This window comes from Pezoporus occidentalis, unplaced genomic scaffold (assembly GCF_034315485.1).
Source record: "Pezoporus occidentalis ecotype Australia unplaced genomic scaffold, CSIRO_AGI_Poc_V1 ctg6, whole genome shotgun sequence".
In the NCBI taxonomy this organism is placed as follows: Eukaryota; Metazoa; Chordata; class Aves; order Psittaciformes; family Psittacidae; genus Pezoporus; species Pezoporus occidentalis.
Window position 1 is genome coordinate 6,259,886 of NW_026915943.1, and position 18,073 is coordinate 6,277,958.

At 45.4% G+C, this 18,073-nt stretch overlaps 1 protein-coding gene across 1 annotated transcript in view; it reads right to left on the bottom strand.

Annotated features, from left to right (window-relative positions):
• ME3 (malic enzyme 3) overlaps positions 1–18,073 on the bottom strand; it is a 113,853-nt gene that overhangs the window by 40,128 nt on the left and 55,652 nt on the right. Inside the window, exons 2-3 of the mRNA XM_062639164.1 lie at positions 11,048–11,181; positions 9,394–9,543 (exon numbers count right to left, since the gene is read on the bottom strand). Of these exons, the coding sequence (XP_062495148.1) occupies positions 9,394–9,543; positions 11,048–11,181 (284 nt within the window). The remainder of the gene's footprint in view (positions 1–9,393; positions 9,544–11,047; positions 11,182–18,073) is intronic.

The following is an 18,073-nucleotide window of genomic DNA, read 5'->3' on the forward strand; positions in this document are numbered from 1 at the left end:
ACATCTAAATGCCTATGGAGACAAAGAGACACTATTAGAAGGATCTCAAAAACTAATCTGACCCCAGCTGAAAACCACAGAAAAACTCCAGTCAACTATTGCAGCTTTATCCTTCTCCTCCTCCTTCACTCCTCCCAAAGGACTACTCTCTGAAGACAAATATACTTGCTCCATAAGGGAGGAATGTATTTGCACAGCATTATCCAATATTTACAGACACTGCAATGGTCAGACTTGCTCAGGGTTTGGTATTGAGCATGAAGAACACAAGAAACTGAACTGCAAGTTGCATGTTGCTGAACTGCACAATGATCAGTCCATCAATCTCGTTTAATGGATCTCAGAAAAGAAACATCAGTGGTATCTTCTTTAATATGCTGCCAGTCTTTGCCCTATATAATTACTTGTTCCTGAAAAGAGACTGATGAAGGGATGCAGATTTAAATAGCAGCTAAGGACCCTGTTTCTCCAGATATTTACACACTGCTTGTCATTCAACACAAGAAAGGGTGCTTGCAAGAAGTCCGGCTCCTCGTGTGCGTGCTGCTGTACCCATATGTGATGAGTTACAAGACTAAATCATGAATACACCCAAAAAACTGAGGCTTTGGTTTCGTTTTCTTTCCAGTCCTAGTGGAAAGAAACTTCTAGTCTGGGTGCTAGGAGGGAAACTTGCTCCACAATCGAGGAGAGGATAAAGACTACTGGGGGAGTTAGCATTAGGGCAATGAATATGCAATATTGACATCGGATAGGCAGGCATCATGGTTCAGTGTTTTCATCTGGATAGGAAAGGCTCATTCTCAGAACAAAAGCATTCAGGACTAAGGCTAAAGGTCTCCACTCACAACCAGAAGGTGATGAAATCCTGCCCACATTAAAGTCCTTGAGTGTTTTGACTGAATAGGGCCTGGATTTCCCTCAGAAGGGGTAGAAAGTCCATGGGAAGCCAGTGCTTAAAAAAAGCAACAAACAAAAGAGATAAGACAGATCTTTGCCAACATCCAAACCTGACTTTGAACAGCCAAAATGCTGTGAGGCAGCGGTGAGAAACCTTCACTGAGATACAAGGAAAGGGCTCTGACAGGCACAGCACAAACTGACCTGCTGCTGCAATCACAGCCGTTGCCTTACTTAAAGGCTTGATGCTCTGGAAATCTTTGAGCAAGACTGTCTCAGAGCAATGTTGAAGTTCACCTTCATGCTCAGGAAAGAAGAAGACAAGCTGTCTGGTCACTGCAGGAGGATGCTGCTGCACGCTGCTCTGAGCTCTGGAGTTCAGTTGAATCGTGCTCCAACCCCAGATGACTGGTAGGTGTTTCTTGGCTGTCCAAGGCTGCAGGGGGTACATGCATGAAGCAGTGAGGAGCTGATGGGTTGGCTTTCACTGCACGCTAACCACAGCAAACTGTCACTGCCGTGCCAGAAGAACAGGCTGGAGGAGACACTCTGGATTAAAGGCCAGTCTGTGCTGGAGATGCAGTAAAATGTGGTTTGAATAAAGCCCTACATTTGGCCTTATTTATTTACATTTTCAGGACTCACACACAAAGTTGACAGTCGAGCAACACGAGCCTCTGGAGACATCCCCACCAGCTGCACCCCTATTGTGGAGGGTTTGGGTTCAGGGCTCTGCCAGAACAGGACAAGAGGCTTCAGGATAACAAAATAAACTTTGCAATTACTTGGCCCTTTTAGAGAGCTCCAGATTATAAATGCCTGTGGGCTACAGGCTTTGGAGACAAAGTATGTGCTAACATGCGCTGATGTGTCTGAAGGCAGTTCAAGTAATCATTACATTGGATAAAATCTCTGGGGTGATTCTTCAGCTGTTCCTGAAGATTTGTTTACAATAAAACCCAAGAACTTTGTGTTGCTTTGGATAATTTTCATGGTACATTGGTGGATGCCCTGAGGTACTGATGAAAAAACAATCGCAACGAAGCACAGTCAACTATTAATTAATAAATAAAGCTATACAGACATTTATGAGGCAATACCCTACAATTTAAGTAGGGTTTAATTTCATATGATCTGCAAGGTGAATGTTTGCATTAATATTATAAATGTCCTTCAAGTTGTCATCACCCATTTTAGGCAGGAAAACTACAATTCACTGTGGGAGCCAGAAGATGCAGGCTCCCAGGTACTGTAATGAAAGATTTGTCATCCGAACTAACCCACCAAACCCATGCAGGGAAATCTCCATGATCCTAAGGGATGGGTTCAAACTTAAACAGGGGAAGTTCAGGTAAGACAAGGAAGAAGTTCTTTACTGTGAGGGTGGTGAGGCACTGGAATGGGTTGCCCAAGGAATTTGTGAATGCTCCATCCCTGGTAGTGCTCAAGGCCATGCTGGACAGAGCCTTGGGTGACATGGTTTAGTGTGAGGTGTCCCTGCCCATGGCAGGGGGTTGGAACTGGATGATCTTAAGGTCCTTTCCAACCCAAACCATTCTGTGATTCTATGATTCTATGGCAAGCAGCTAAGCTGTAGGAAACTGCCAAATATCAGTAATGGAGAGATGTGAGTGAGCACAGACAAGGGATTACTCCCAAATGCAGAGAGCAGTGCATACAGGCTTCAGTGCAAGCTCAGCCCTCCCAGTTCTTAGGCATAGCCCAACCCCTGCCACAGCAGGAAGGTCCAGATCAGAGCCCAAAGCAAAGCTTTTGGATCCAGCTTCAATTCTGCCAAGTTATTAACACCCAGCACTATTTTTAGCTGGGTTATTTTTCCAGGAAAAGGGAGCTTTCCAATCACTCTGTGTCCTCCCTTACCTGCTAGCTCATTCCAAGCACTTCTATCAGAAAGGCAAAGGTCTCAGAGATGTTTGTTCCTACACCCTATTGTGGAAATCACTGTTGAGATAAAGGGAAAAGATAATGGGGTTCAGGTCCCCACCACTCTGGGGAGGGGAACACAGACCTTCCTCTCACAGTTATTCTGACAGCTGGCCAGAAAGATAGCTTGCAGCCAGACACAACATGTGCTGCCTCACACTGAGTTCCTACTGAGCCCTAGCAAAGCCTTAAAGCCCTTCTGGGCTGCAGGAATAAGCAGAAGGCAGAGAAAAGGAGGGGAAAGCTGAGTGTAGAGGAACCAAGTGAAAAAAGGGAATGGTTATGGGACAGGATCAGGAAACCATCGGGGACAGCACAGCCCAAACCTGTGCCTGTTGCTCCCTACAGAAGAGGTGAGAGAAGCAGTGTGAGTGGCTGTGGTGGAGCTCAGGTAGATATGGACAAGGGATGAAATGGATGTGGAAGGCATCACAAATGTGAAGTGTTAGGGGACAGTGGGCACAAAACAGGAGGAATCCTGGATTTATTTGCTCTGGTAGTCAGGAAATAGCCTAAAGAATAGTCCGTCCTTCCTCTCCAGGGGGAAATCAATGGAGAAACAGCAGCTCAGTAACTGTTGTTATTGGTCATCATGCAGCAATATGAAAATGCAGAGGGTTGGTATCAGGTTCCCAGTGAATCTCTGCTACACACAGTTCAGGATTAAGGGAGGAGGCAAACAGGCTCACATTGCTCTTAGCTTGTCTTGAGATGCTCATCCCTGCTGGATTCTCAGGATATAATATCCCACCACCCCGGTATTCCATCAACCAGCAAGTGGGGGCATCTCCTAAATCCAGAATCCTTTGCTGCACTTAAACTCATCACACTGAAGGAGCCTGAAGCCCTTCATTCAAAACCAACTGTAAGTGGAGGAAAACCCAACTCAGCACTGATTCTTCTCTGCCTTTTTGGAGGCTCATCCTAAACCTGCCTGTATGTTTGATCGTAGCTATATCTCAGCAACTGGAAGATCACAGGGTTGCAAAGAGAAACATCTGTGTTGAGATGGGCAATCAGTGCTGTTGCTCAGTGATGATGACCAAGGAGCCCTTATATGCTTTCACTGATAAGCACATCACGTATTCTGTTTTCCTTGATAACACAGAGGTTAAGCTGGGATCAGAAATCCCTGGGAAGTTAAATTAAGTCCTACCCTCATTTTATTTCCTTCCTGTACTGAGCAAATCCTTCCAAGACCGACACCTTTGCTTTTAAAGTGCACTGCAGGGAGCCCCGAGAATGAACACAGACCTGGGACAAAGTCAGACACGGAAAAGAAACGTTATCTTGATAATACCAGAGCAATCAGCTTTCAGATGAACTCAGTCTAACCTGGCATTACCCTGTCTTAGTGAATCCACCTCATGAATTTTAACCTGTGCCATCAATTGCAGCAAATAGAGAAAGCATCAGCAGCTTTTACAGTCCATAATCATGGACTGAAGATACTTGCGGCTTGCTTTCTCATATCTTTGAATGGTGTTTCATCTGCACACAGAGCTCTCTAGAAACAAAACCCCAAAGGAGCAAAACCCAAGGAAGGTGAGAACTGCAGTATCAAAGAACAGAAGGCCTCACTCTGACCAGACCTGCTGGGGAAGTCTTTGGCAAATGCAAAACATCTCTTTATGCTGCCTCTTGACTCCTCTTCTGGAAGCTCTGCTCTTAGAGGATAAGGGAGACAGCTTGCAAGCTCTGACACAGGAGACCGCATCTCACACTCAGCCTGCAGTGGCATAGAAATTCAGTATAAATTATGTAAGTTAAAAATATCATTTCTTAATGAGGACCACGAGGATGATGAGGGGATGGAGCACATCCCATACTAAGGCTGAGAAAGTTGGGGCTGTTCAGGCTGGGGAAGAGAAGGCTGCGTGGAGACCTCAGAGTAGCTTCCAGTATCTAAAGGGGGCCCACAAGGATGCTGGAGAGGGACTCTTCATTAGGGACTGTAGTGATAGGACAAGGGGCAATGGGTTTAAACTGAAACAGGGGTGACTCAGACTAGATGTAAGGAAGAATTGTTTTACAATGAGGGTGCTGAGGCATTGGCACAGGGTGCCCAGAGAAGCTGTGGCTGCCCCATCCCTGGCAGTGCTCAAGGCCAGGCTGGATGGGGCTTTGAGCAAGCTGCTCTAGTGGAAGGTGTCCCTGCCTGTGGCAGGGGTTGGAACTGAATGAGCTTTAAGGTCCCTTCCAACTCAAACCAGTCTGGGATGCTATGATTAATATAAACATTCCATAAACCAAACAGTTAAAAAAGAGGATTACTCCCCATTAAAAGTGTCCCCAGGTCAAGACACACAGCCCATGGGAGGCTGTCTCACAGCTCAATGGATATTGGTGTCTCCAATTTACATCCTGGTATTCATTATTCTAAATAATTCTCCTCCCTCCTCCCTGTCTTTGGCATTTTTTGTTTAAGGTGGGGTTGTTCCTTGTGGCAGCAGCACAGATTTATGCCAGATTAAAGGCAAACACATTCTGTTGAATTTCCTTGACCAGGTCAACCTCTTTCTTTTGGCCAACTCCACCTCTTCCTTTGAGCTTCTTCCTTTGAAATTTCTCCTGGTAAATCAGGGAATTTCAACAGACTTAAAGCTAAATCACCTCTGACAGCAGAGGAAAGCATGACCTTCATCAGTTAATATGAGACTTTGCTGTTAACTTCAGTGGGCCTGAGTTTTTACCGCATGGCAGTGAAAGTTCCTCTTGGTTGTTAGAGCTGCTGCACATACATTTTACTCAGGATGAGTAAGGGAAGGAGAGAAAGCAGACTGGAGATATAGAAGGAGTAGCACTGATTGTTTTTCTAATGAAAAATGGATCTAAGTCCTTTTTCACTCCCATCACAATGTAATAACTGTGGAACAGCCTCACACTACCAACAGCATCCATCCTATTCCCAGTCTCCATGGTACCTCAGATGCCAGCTAATACACCAGATCTCTCTGGGTGCCCAGAAGCCAATCTGTGCTCCTCTCCCCATTTTGAGAAGCATTTAACTGAAGTGGGAACAGAGAAAGGACAAGGATGGGGGTACAGCATGCTGAAAAGACTTGCTTGGAAAAGGTGGGCTCAGCACAGCGGGAACAGTGGGAACCCTTGAACTACTTTGCTACCCCTCAGCAGACATTTCCAGATAAGCTTAGCTGTTCTCAGCATCCCTGGGCTCCTCCTGCGCTAACTCCTTCCTCTTCACCTACTCCAACATTGGTCTTCTTCTCATTCCATAACCTGGTCCCATACCAAAGACTGTCTCCCACTTATATCTCCTGCCAACCCCTTCAGGGCTTCCTGACTACGCACTGTCTCCATGATCCTTTCCACAGATCCCTCCTTCAGTCTGTTACAAGCCTAATCTCCTTGAGGTGATGTTATCTAAACACAGATCATTAAACACATTCATCTTCTCTTACACTGCTTTCAGCTGCTTCTGGAAGGAAGCTGAACCAGGCTGGTGGCAACAAGAGATTTTAAGACAACTGGTGTTTTTACAGGAAGTAGAGATTGCTTAAAGCGGTTTCAAAGCAGAGTTTTCAGGACAATGATCCAAAGCCCAATCTTCCCACTCACTTTTGGTCTCCACTGTTTTATAGAAGAGGGAGTGCACACAACTCTGTGGGTAAGGACAAGTCTATGGGATTTACACCTCTGTTCTAATTCCCATTTGGTTTGGGTTTAAAGTGTCTAGAAATGACACAGAACTGTCTCTCCTATGGCTCAGACTGCACAACACCATTAATAAAAGCGCCTCAGTGGAGCCAGATCTGTTGACAAGACAATTCTGCAGACTGACTGCTGTTTCATTGCTCATTTGTCATCAGAGACACAGATCTTTATCCTGTCAGGCCATTTTCGCACCATCTGCATCCTGTTAGCTTTCATCCTCCAGGTTCAGCTTCACCCCAACATGTTCAATGTTGTTTTGCAATTGTCCTCAAGGATATTTATGCCTCTAGGAAAAGAAGAGTGAACTTGAACAAGTGTTTTATGACCCCATAGCTTTCCTCCAACACTGATACACCAGTCCTGCTCTCTAGGCATGCCAAAGCCTTTTGAGGAGCAGCTGACAACTTTATACTTTCAAATATCAGTGTGCTCATGAATAACCCAGTGTCTTGAGAGACTGCGCTTTTATGCCACCATAATAAACTATCCCTCACTATCACAGAAGAAATGAAACCCTGATTCCGTGCCCTAAGGTCCCTCCCTGCTTTTTCTTTGTGAAAAAGTAAAGTCTCTTTCCAAAGATACTGTCACAATTAAGATATTCTCCAGCTTGAAAAATACCTTTTAAACAGCATTGCCCATGTGCAGTCCTGTGCTGCATAAGGACCCCCATGATGCTCATTAAGTGCAGCTAAGAGGTTGTATATGGAGACCAGGAAAGGTAATAGAGGCATTGAGCTCTGCAGTTATAACAGCAGTGTCTGGCAAACAAAATCTGCAGCCATGTGAACACTGATAGACATATTCTGATGAGAGAAGCCCTGCTGGACCTCGTAGGACTATTTTCAGACGCTCTCGTACAAGAGTTGCTGTGTAAGCAAGTTACTTGTGCTTTAGTCTTTCCAGGCTCAACCCTCAAACATAAAGCCAAGCACTAATGGGGCTGAGAAAGATCTCAATGCAGAGAAAAATGTATTGTGTCCACAGGTCACTAATTGCTGCTGCTGTGGCCACAGAAAGGCTATGTATTATTCTGCAGACTTCCCTCCTCACCATAAACTATGCTTGTATGTGCACATCCATCCACGTTGGAGCACCACGTGGTGTTTTAAAAGTGAGGTATCTCATCTCTCCTGCCTGATCAACAGCATTAAATGTGACAGCTTAGATAAGGAGGTAATTGCTGCAGCAAACCAAATCTGAGGGTAGGCTGAAATTCATTCCGCATCTTTAGGGAAACAAACTCCCTGCCATAGGAAGTTCTGTGTACTGAGAGCATGACAGTTTGGCCTTTGCTATGGAAGCCAGAGGCTGGAATCCAGAACAGCTCCAAGCCCAAGTTCAGCAGCAAAACTGTCAGACCATGAGAACAGATGTTCTTACCACATTGTTAAAGTACTGTGGGCTTAAAACATGAGAAAGAAGTGAGTTACAGGAAAGGGAATTCTCCAACAACTGCAGAGAGAGTCCAGTATAAAGAACCCTGCCTTGCTGACGATAACATCAGGGATAGAAAACAAAAGAAGCAAAGCTCCCAAATATTGTTTTAACTTCTTGCAAGGTGAAGGAAGACTGAAGGCAAACACACAGTGGCTGTGCAGCAGGAACTGCTGCTGTGAACATTGGCTAGCTGGAAACCAGCACTGTGCTCTTCCCTGTCTGACCATGTTCACAGCTCATCAGAGTCTGGGCTCCCTTATCTCTGCTACCTTCTACTCCTGCACAGAAATAAGTGTCCTCCCTCTGTACAAAGAGCAATTCCTTCTCTGGTTTCCTCATACACACTGAGGAGGAGGAGAGGATATGATCAAGGCTTGACTAGATGATATGGAAGTTGGGTATCAGGGTACAGAATACAATTACCTGGGAGAGATATAAGCCAAAAAGCAACCCTGAGGAGCAGCTCATATGAGGGAATGCAGTGGTTTCACTAGAAATTCTGATGACAAGCACGATGCAAGTGTGTTTGCCAAGATAACCTTATCCATAATATGTTATTTCTTATCTGATTACACTTCTTTGAGGTCTGCCTCAGGGTGCCTTGAGTCAGTAAGTAGGACTTGCCTCAGTTTCCCCTACTAGCATACTACTCTCAGCTGAAAATGCAGTTAAACATAATGATGTGACATGCTTTTAAAATGGTATTATTCCATTACTTTGCATCTTTCTATACCAAAAGCTAAATTGTCTATCTATCTGCCTACTGGTACATTTCAAGGACACAGTAATGAAAAGCTTGTAAAGAAAAGGGAACCTTACTATTGAATTTCCTGGCTAGGACTAAAATGTATTTCACAATGTTAATGAGGGCTTTATTTAAACATTAATCATTAAAAAGAATTATGCAGAACAGGGCCTTCAAACACAGTACAGAGTGTTTAATGTTGCATGAATGTACACAGCACACAGCGAGGAAGGCACTGGTGCAGAGCATCACCTCGTATGAAAATGACTCTTGTGGGGTGGTTTGTGGAAGTGCATATAAGAGCCCAAAATCAGCCCAAATGTATCCAAACCCCAACAATTACTCCAAAACCAGCACTGCGGAAGGCGCTCAGTGCTCTTGAGACAGCAGATGGGGAGGGTGCAGCCATAAGTTCAGAGAGCTGTTTGGAGCTGAGCTGCACAGACTGTACAGTACTGTTTGAGAACAAAACCACTCTGTTTGCTGTTTATAGGAAGAAGGCAGAGCTATTCTCGACTCCCCAGCTCATCATTAAATGTACACACATGGAGCTGCTTGCTGGTCCATCTTTTAATGAGGGACTGAGTTTTCTGGTGTTTCAGGACACCCATATGAAGATGGACTGTTGATAGAAAAGAAACATTCACATGGAATTCAAACAAAGGGGTATGAACAGTGCCTTCACTCACCGTGGTCTCCTGAAAGCCAAGCCATACTGCTGACAAGCCAGGCCAACTGTTGGGGTGTAAATGATGGGCATGAATCTCTCGATGTCAGAGGTCAGCACTCGGTAAAAGAGCTTCTCATTCCTGTCTTGTAATGTCATAAGAATAATATACCTTAAAAGTAAAATAAAACAGATATGTGTTAGCATTTATGGCTTTTGGCTCACTCACTATATACACAGCTCTCCCGAGCCCTGACACTCCACACTGCTATGTCATGAACAGATACTTGGAGCAAAACTCCCCAGAACCTGACCACCTCCACCATCCTCACTGACAGCTCTATGGGGCTGGAAGTCAGACCCAGGCATGATCTCAGAACTTCTGAACTAGCATGAAAAACAAACATAATGGAGAAGGTCAAAAGGAAACTTCAGGGCTATGTGGGACATCATCTTTCTTATAAACATCTATTCTGCAGTCTAGAAGATGAAATATGCACATATGCCATGTTAACATGCACATTTCAAAGCACTGTCTTTCCTCAACTATTTCCACAAAACCTCTCTCTCCATTACCCTGCACTCTCAATTATTTCATCACTAAGGGATTAAATAACTAATCGAGGAGCAGCTAAATTCCATCTCTGAAAATCAAAAACCCAAACCCCATTAGTTTAGAAAAGGAAAATGTTAAATCAACTTTGCATCCTTGGTGTAGTCCAGACTTCTACATGCATCACCAGGTTTATATAACTACTTGGTGACACAGAATAAGTTATATTACTCTCAAGATTCCTCTTTCTTGAAAATGCTTCACTGGCTTAGATTGAATATGTCAAATTGAAGGCAGAAAAACGAAAAACTCAGAAAAATAAAGAGACTGCAGATGTTTTTCTGTCTGAGAAACTTGTATGAACAAAATGGCGAACGCCCTTTTGAGTTCAGCACTTGATCTTGCAGTGTGGCTTCAAAAAGGCATCTCTCACTGTCAAAAATGTATGATTTGCAAGATAGACACAGTCCTTTGTGATACAGAAAAGCCCGTTGAATTGATCTGCTGCGGAGGAGCCCTGCTGCATCAGTCCCAGATCTATGGCAGCTGAGATGGATGGATGCAAACCCTACTGTCTATCACAACAGGAGTCAAACACCATCTTCCATCAGTAACCCTGATGAACAATACTGGACGCAATGGAAGTTTAGGAATAGAGAGATTAGTCAGTACACATCATTGCTTCTGGTTATTTCTTCTTTTCCTACCACTTGGCAGGTTCTTTCTGTTCTTCCATCCAGTATTTTAGTGAATGTATTGATGAGCAAACAGGTACATGCACTATGTGTGTTCACTCCACCTCCAGTGCTCTGGGGCAGGCACTACCTTTTTGTTGTGCACTTCTACCCAAGGTATAGCGAATTGCTGAGCTAACACCAGAGCTCTCCAGCAATGGGGTGGTAGAAAAAAGCAGTACCAGTGCTACTATGGAACTGGGATGGAATGTAAGTGAAGTGAAGGCAGGCAGGCCAGAATAAACACTCCTGTTGCTGGAGAGCATGAAGAAGGTGACACTGAGGGTAACCTGTATGTCTTGAAGCAGGATCCTCAAGCCTTCCTGGGGCCTTTAAAGAGCTGAAAATGACAGGGGGAGGAGGGAGGCAATAAGATGTTTCTGACATACTTGTCTAGATCGTTAGATTGCTTCTCGTAGTTTCTCAACACACGGAGGACTTGAACGTTCTGGCTTAAGAAGCAAGGAGGAAGGAGGCCATGAATTCCCAGCTGCAGCCTCTCTTGAAGCGTAAAAGCCATTCCCTGGGAAGAAAAGAGGAAGGCATGTTTAAATGGCACGATGTGCACTACTAGACAGCATATCCAACAGGAAAGCAAGCAACAGCATGCAGCCCTTGAGGGCTTGGAAGTAGTCCCTCCCTGCAGAGACAATGGGGCTGGGACCATCCTGACCCTACAGCTTCTGGATTAGCAGTCCCAGTGCCAGCAGCGCTTTGATGGTTCACTCTCTTGATATTTGAATTTAGTTGGTCTCTATAGTGTATACAGCTTTATAGTGTACGTATTCTTAGGGTTTCATTCATTTCATGGCAATCTTACATTAATTAATTAGCTCACTTCTACTACTTTCAATGGCTTTCCTGAAAGCCCAGCTCCCACAGTCCTTTACAAATCACCTAACATGTTTAGAATCACAGAATCATTTACGTTTGAAAAGAACATTAAGATCCTTAAGATAGACTCCAACTATAAACCTAACACTGCCAAGTCCACCACTAAACCATGTCCCCAGGCACCACATCTACACACCTTACACACCTCCAGACCCTTCACCAGCTCCATCGTCCTTCTCTGGACCCGCTCCAGCACCTCAATGTCTCTCTTGTAGGGAGGGGCCCAGAACTGAACACAGGATTCGAGGTGCAGCCTCACCAGTGCCCAGCACAGGGGGACAATCACTGCCCTGGCCCTGCTGCCACACTATTGCTGATACAGGCCAGGATGCTGTTGGCCTTCTTGGCTGCCTGAGCACAAACTGCTCATGTTCAGCTCCATCAGTCAGCACTCCCAGGTCCTTTTCCATGAGCAGTTTCCAGTCACTCTTCCCCAAGACTGGAGCATTCCATAGGGTTGTTGTGGCCCAGATGCAAGACCCAGCACTTTGCCTTGTTGAATCTGACACCATTGGCCACAGCCCATCGATCCATCCTGTCCAGATCCCTCTGCAGAGCCTTCCTACCCTCCAGCCGATCAGCATTCCCACCCAGCTTGGTGTCATCCGAAAACTTACTGAGGGTGCCCTCGATCCCCTCGTCCAGGTCATTCATAAAGACATTAAACAGAATTATCGTCAGTACTGTGCCCTTGCAGATACCACTTGTGACCAGCCACCAACTGGATTTAAATGTCACTGTTTGGGCCTGGCCATACAGCCAGCTTTTCACCCAAGGAAGAGCCCTTTCCTCACCCACTAACCCGGTCATCTTGTCATAGAAGGAGATCGGGTTAGTGAAGCAGGACCTGCCTTTCATAAACCCGTGCTGACTGGGCCTGATCACCTGCTTGTGCTGTGTGGTGGCAGCACTCAAGACACCTGCTGCATAACCTTCCCTGGCACCAAGATCAGGCTGACAGGCTTGTATACTCCCCAGATCCTCCTCAAGGCCTTTCTTTTAGATGGGCATCACATTTGCTAACCTCCAGTTAACAAAGACTTAAATCTGGATACTGAGGAGTATACCCAACTCAACACTGTATCATAGAATCATAGAATAGTTTGGGTTGGAAAGGACCTTAAGATCATCAAGTTCCAATCCCCCTGCCATGGGCAGGGACACCTCACACTAAACCATGTCACCCAAGGCTCTATTCAACCCGGCCTTGAACACCAGCAGGGATGGAGCATTCACAACTTCCTTGGGCAATCCATTCCAGTGCCTCACCACCCTTACAGTAAAGAACTTCTTCCTTATATCTGATCTAAACTTCCCCTGTTTAAGTTTGAACCCATTACCCCTTCTCCTGTCACTACAGTCCCTAATGAAGAGTCCCTCTCCAGCATCCTTGTAGGCCCCCTTCAGACACTGGAAGGCTGCTATGAGGTCCCCATGCAGCCTTCTCTTCTTCAGGCTGAACAATTTGATACCCAACTCATCATTGCACACCCAGCTCATCAGCTTCAGTTACCTTCCCGTTTTCCACCAGACACAGTGTGCATTAATGACATATTAGCACACAGACATGACACGTAGGGTGCTTTCTCAGTGCTAACCCTTTCTGTTTATTCAGGGAGCACACAGAGCACCACAAGTCTTACTAAGCAGCTGCCCCTGGCCCACAGCTGAAGCGTGAATGCTAGATTACATGAGATAATCCCACTCTTACGGGACAATTTCACCCTTCCCGGGCAGAAGCCTGAGCGTGTCCCACTCCCGTGTATGCAGGAGCTGATGCTCCAGATGACCAGCAGTGCCCTGTGCTGGACTCAGCCCCATGAAAAGCGATGGTAAATGCCTTCTGCAGTCTGGGAAGAAGATTAGGAAAGGTCTTAGTCCTTAATTAATGGGGTTTCTGCTACACTGATAGCGGATTAGACAGCAGGATAGGAGGAAACATTTTCAGAAGCGTCTAAGGAGCTTAAATCCTAATGAAAACTTCACCCATAACTGACCAACTGAGGCTTATCTTGATGAACAGCTGGCAGTAAAAGATTCAAAATGAGGAATTACTGGACTACATCTACTCAAGCACACAGACCAACACATAAGAAATCATAATAAGCAGCTTTATGCCTATAGAGCTGTTAAACTGCTATTTTCTTCCATGGATTTAGTGTTTCTCCGTGACAAACAACTGTTATTATTGCACAAGAAACACTGAGGACACATCTCGATGAACTTGGTTTTGGCAGCCTTCCCTCACCTCCTGGTGCTTGTTCCTGTCCCCGTGCCATCCCAGTGGTTGTGCCAGCACAAGCATGTGTGCAGTCACATGGTTCATCAGTGAGAGGAAGTACCTGGATTAAAAATAACCAGGTCATTTGAGCTCCCCTGGCTGATGATACACCATAGATGGTCCTACAGACACTGGCACAGCCAGCTGGGGACATACAGCCATGGGGATGGACCACTGGAAGAGCCGCTCACTTGTAAGTGATGCAGATGCTGGTGATAAAGGTTTGTCGAACTATCAGTGATGCTGAGAAACCTGAGAAGAGATATAGGAAAGGACTGAAAATGATTCTCCTGTTTGCTAGATCCATGCTTTTACATAGTGTGACCCTTCCCTTAACAGTAACCTGCGCACTAGAGCAAATTAAAGAAAAGCAACACCTCTGCATCCATTTCAGAAAAGATATTCAGCCTCCAGAGGAACAGATCTTTATCCCACAAGCATTTTTCAGGTTTTTCCTGGTCTGTATCAGGATAGAACCAAGTACTTTTGAAATCTTTGATGTAAGAAAGAAATCATTCCTGTCCCAGCCAGCCAAAGAGGAGTCAGCAGTCACCCAGGAAGCAGGAGGTCAAGATTTTGCTGTCAAACCCAGAAACAGCATCAAAACCTCTGTGATTACTGTTCAGTGTTGTACTCAGGACACAGATGGTTCTGCTGAACCCTGTATGCTGTGATCCTATGATTCAATTTGGAGATCTACGCACGTGAATGGATGTTTTTTGGAGCGTGAGGGCAGATTAAACTGTTTAAACACAACCACAGCCGTGCTGTTAGCAGCAATCCAAGGGAAACATGGTCACACTAACAGACATCTCCAGCTCACTGCACTTCTGCATTTGTTGCACCTGAATTGCAACCACATGTGATGAGGAAGCCGCTGCCTTCACAACCAGGATGCTTTTAAGTACAGAGCTGGTCCATCCTACAGTGGCTTTGTGGCAGGGCAGGGAGCAGAGCAGAAATTGCCTGCTCTAACTTTGAAGGCTGCTTTCTGAAGTTCCGTGGAAGGTCTCGGAGCAGGACCCCTGGGTGAAGCGGTTATATTCACTGAAACAGCACAGCGTGAAATGAATCTGGAAACACATTCTGCCCCGGATCAAAAGCTGGAATTCACTGAGGTATGGCTATGTTTAAGATTAAAGCTTTTAGGGGTTTTTAAGGCTGCCTGAAAGCCATATTGTACCACTCTTTTTCTGGTCTTGAAAGGTCTAATGATTAGATGGTGAGCCACAGCCCTGTGGAGCTAAAGCCAGGTGCTCCAATTCATTCTTCAACAGGAAATGAGTTGGCATGGAGAGGGCAGATGCTATGTCACTACCCAAAAACAAAGGCAAAACCATCAGCTGCCCACAAGGCTTCACACTATGCAGGGGCTAAGCAAGGGGGGGTTGTTCTAAAAGAACTCAAATGCTCCTGTTTTGTTGTTGCTGACAGCACCGAGTCTGCTCTGTGGCAGCTCCCTCTTTGTAGCCCATAAAAGCCACTTATTTCAGAAACTGAAGGGTGAAGCCAATTCACAGGTAAGGATTAGTTTTATCACAGCCTGTGATAAAGGAGCAGTGAGGAGAGGGTGTTTCACTCTGGGATGAATACAAGCGGGAGGGATGCTAGCATGGCTTAGCCTTAGCATTTACTCATTATAGATCATACTTCTGTAGGTGGAAGCAGAGAAACAAAGGGCATCAGAAGACTGTTATTAAGGCAATGGGGGCTTAATCAAGGGCTGAATTAGGCCTTATGTAATGCAGAACATGCAGAGTCCACTGTGGTTTGGACCACATCCAGCCGCTCAGCATCCTTTTGGACCAAAGTCTTGGCTTACTGCACCCATCCATATCCCTGTGCTCCAGAGTACAGGAGAAGCCACAGCACAATGAAGGAGGGCTGTGAGGCAGCTTGCATGGCCAGACTGAGGGGTTTAGGCAGTTTTACAGCCTTAGGCTGTTGCTCTCTGTGATGTTGGGCCTCAAGCTGCAATTCTCAGGCAGACTTTAGGACCACAATTCCTAATCCAAGCAACTTGGCCTGGCTGTGTCTGAGCTGAGGCAATGAGGGTCAGTGAACATCTCCCAACCCTTTGGAAACAGCCCCCAGAAGAAGGAAATTTCTACTCCGATAAGAGCAGAGTGATGGAAGGGGATGCAGGGGAAATAAGGACACACAGGGATCACCACTGCAGGCTGCAAGAGCAGGCACAGCTAATCTGCTTCTCCTTTACAATTCAGATTTAACAGTCATGCTAAGGAAGTTCTAATAGTCAAGGGCCTCATTAACCTTATTAACCTTACTCCATACAGATTTTCCCTGTAATGTGTTCTCCATAGATACTTGGACCTGTCCAGTGCAACCAGGATGTAATTTGACTGTCTGCAAACAGAAGTTCAGCACTAAAACTAACCCTCACAGAGACTGCATGCAGGGGCTGGGGAGCAGAGAGCAGCAGCAGCAAACATCCATTTCTACACTGTGAAAGGTCTTTCTGACAAGGTCAGATCCTGCTGTGGTCTCCTCTGCTCCAGCTGGCTTGATAACCATCTTCACACTGCTGCTTCTCAGCTACTGCTGGTGTGGATGGAGCGGCATGGGCTCTGTCTTGCACATCCCACCCTAGGAAAGCTGTACTGAGAATGACATTTGCATAAAAAGAGGGAAGGAGGCACATCAGAGGGGTAATCCTTTATTTTCTCATTTTAAATGTGTTGTAACTTCTTACTACCTTTAATTTGCATGGTTTTGTGTCCTTAAGCTGGGAAAAACCCAAACCCATGATGCTTTGGGATAAGGGAAGACATCATCTGGTGTATCTTCTCTGAAACCTGGGAAGCAGATTCCCCACTGCGCCTTCTCAGCAGTTATTGCTGGGCAAACCTCTTGCTGACTGTGGTTTACAAGCCCTTCTCACAGTGTCTGTGCCTCTCTCTGGGTTCAAAGTCACCAGCTGAACAATCCCACACTCTTGGCCATCCCCTTTGTTAATCGTGGGTTTCTAATCCTTTCATATCCTTGTTTCTGCTGCTTCCAGAGCCTGGGAACGCTAAAAAACCCCACTCCAAGACAAAGATAATGAAGCAACTCAACTCCATGTTTGTTTCAGTGTCTGGGGAACCATCTTTAATGTGATTCACTAATGCAGTTACAATGTAAGTTGTCCCTACTATTAATGAGGTTTTACCAGCAACTGCTTTGTCTTGTGCAAATAACTTCCTTCCTCTGGGTTAGTGGGACGTATTTCCATTACACTTCTCACTTCTACCCTGTCTTACAACAACGACTTTTGATTTACACAAACCTCAGAGTGAGCACAACTGGAACACGACAATGCCCCTGTGCCAGAATAGTCACTGAGCAGGGACCTGATCCTGTTTAGCTCAGAGCAGCAAATGCCACCCTGACGAGGACATCATCAGGTTGCTCAGGGAAGTTGTGAATGCTCCATCCCTGGCAGTGTTCAAGGCCAGGCTGGACAGAGCCTTGGGTGACACGGTTTAGTGTGGGGTGTCCCTGCCCATGGCACGGGGATTGGAACTGGATGATCTTAAGGTCCTTCCCAACCTGAACCCTTCTGTGATTCTATGACTCCATGACATCCTGATGGGCATGCAACAGGCAGGATGTGACAGGGTCACAGGCAAGAAGCACCATGCTGTTCCCACGTGATACAGGAGGTTTACCTCAATAAAAAAGCCTCATAAGACAAATATCTTCAGGGTTTTATCCATTAATCCATAGGAAGAACTTCAGTGCTTATCTCCTCAAGCCCTGTGCTGTGATTTCAGACTGAGGGGTACAGCTCTATACTGAACGTAGCAGAGAATTCACTGCTATTTCCCACAGATTGTTAGTCTCTAGGGCAGCAATTTTTCCTTCATAGTGAGAGAAATCCATATGCTAGAAACTGTATTTGTTTAATCTGCAAGCAAAGTTCTGTTGTATTATATGCATAAAACATATTTCTAAGGCTGAACTAGACAAACTTCCCCAAAGAACAGCTGGTTTTGCGAAGGATCTGTGGACTTTGTAGATGGTTAAACCCAGCATCATTACTCTATTGACAGGAAAAGTGAAGACTGACAATGCCAAGTAAGAGATGTCAAGACAGAGCTGCTTTTTTCTTGAAGAAACTCAAATCTGGGGGCAAATTTGGGCCTTGTTTCTAGCCATGAAAGAAATATTAAGATCCTCACATGGTTCTAGCCAAGCTAATGGGAATACTTCTTTGGCTTTAGTGAGAAATAGGTTA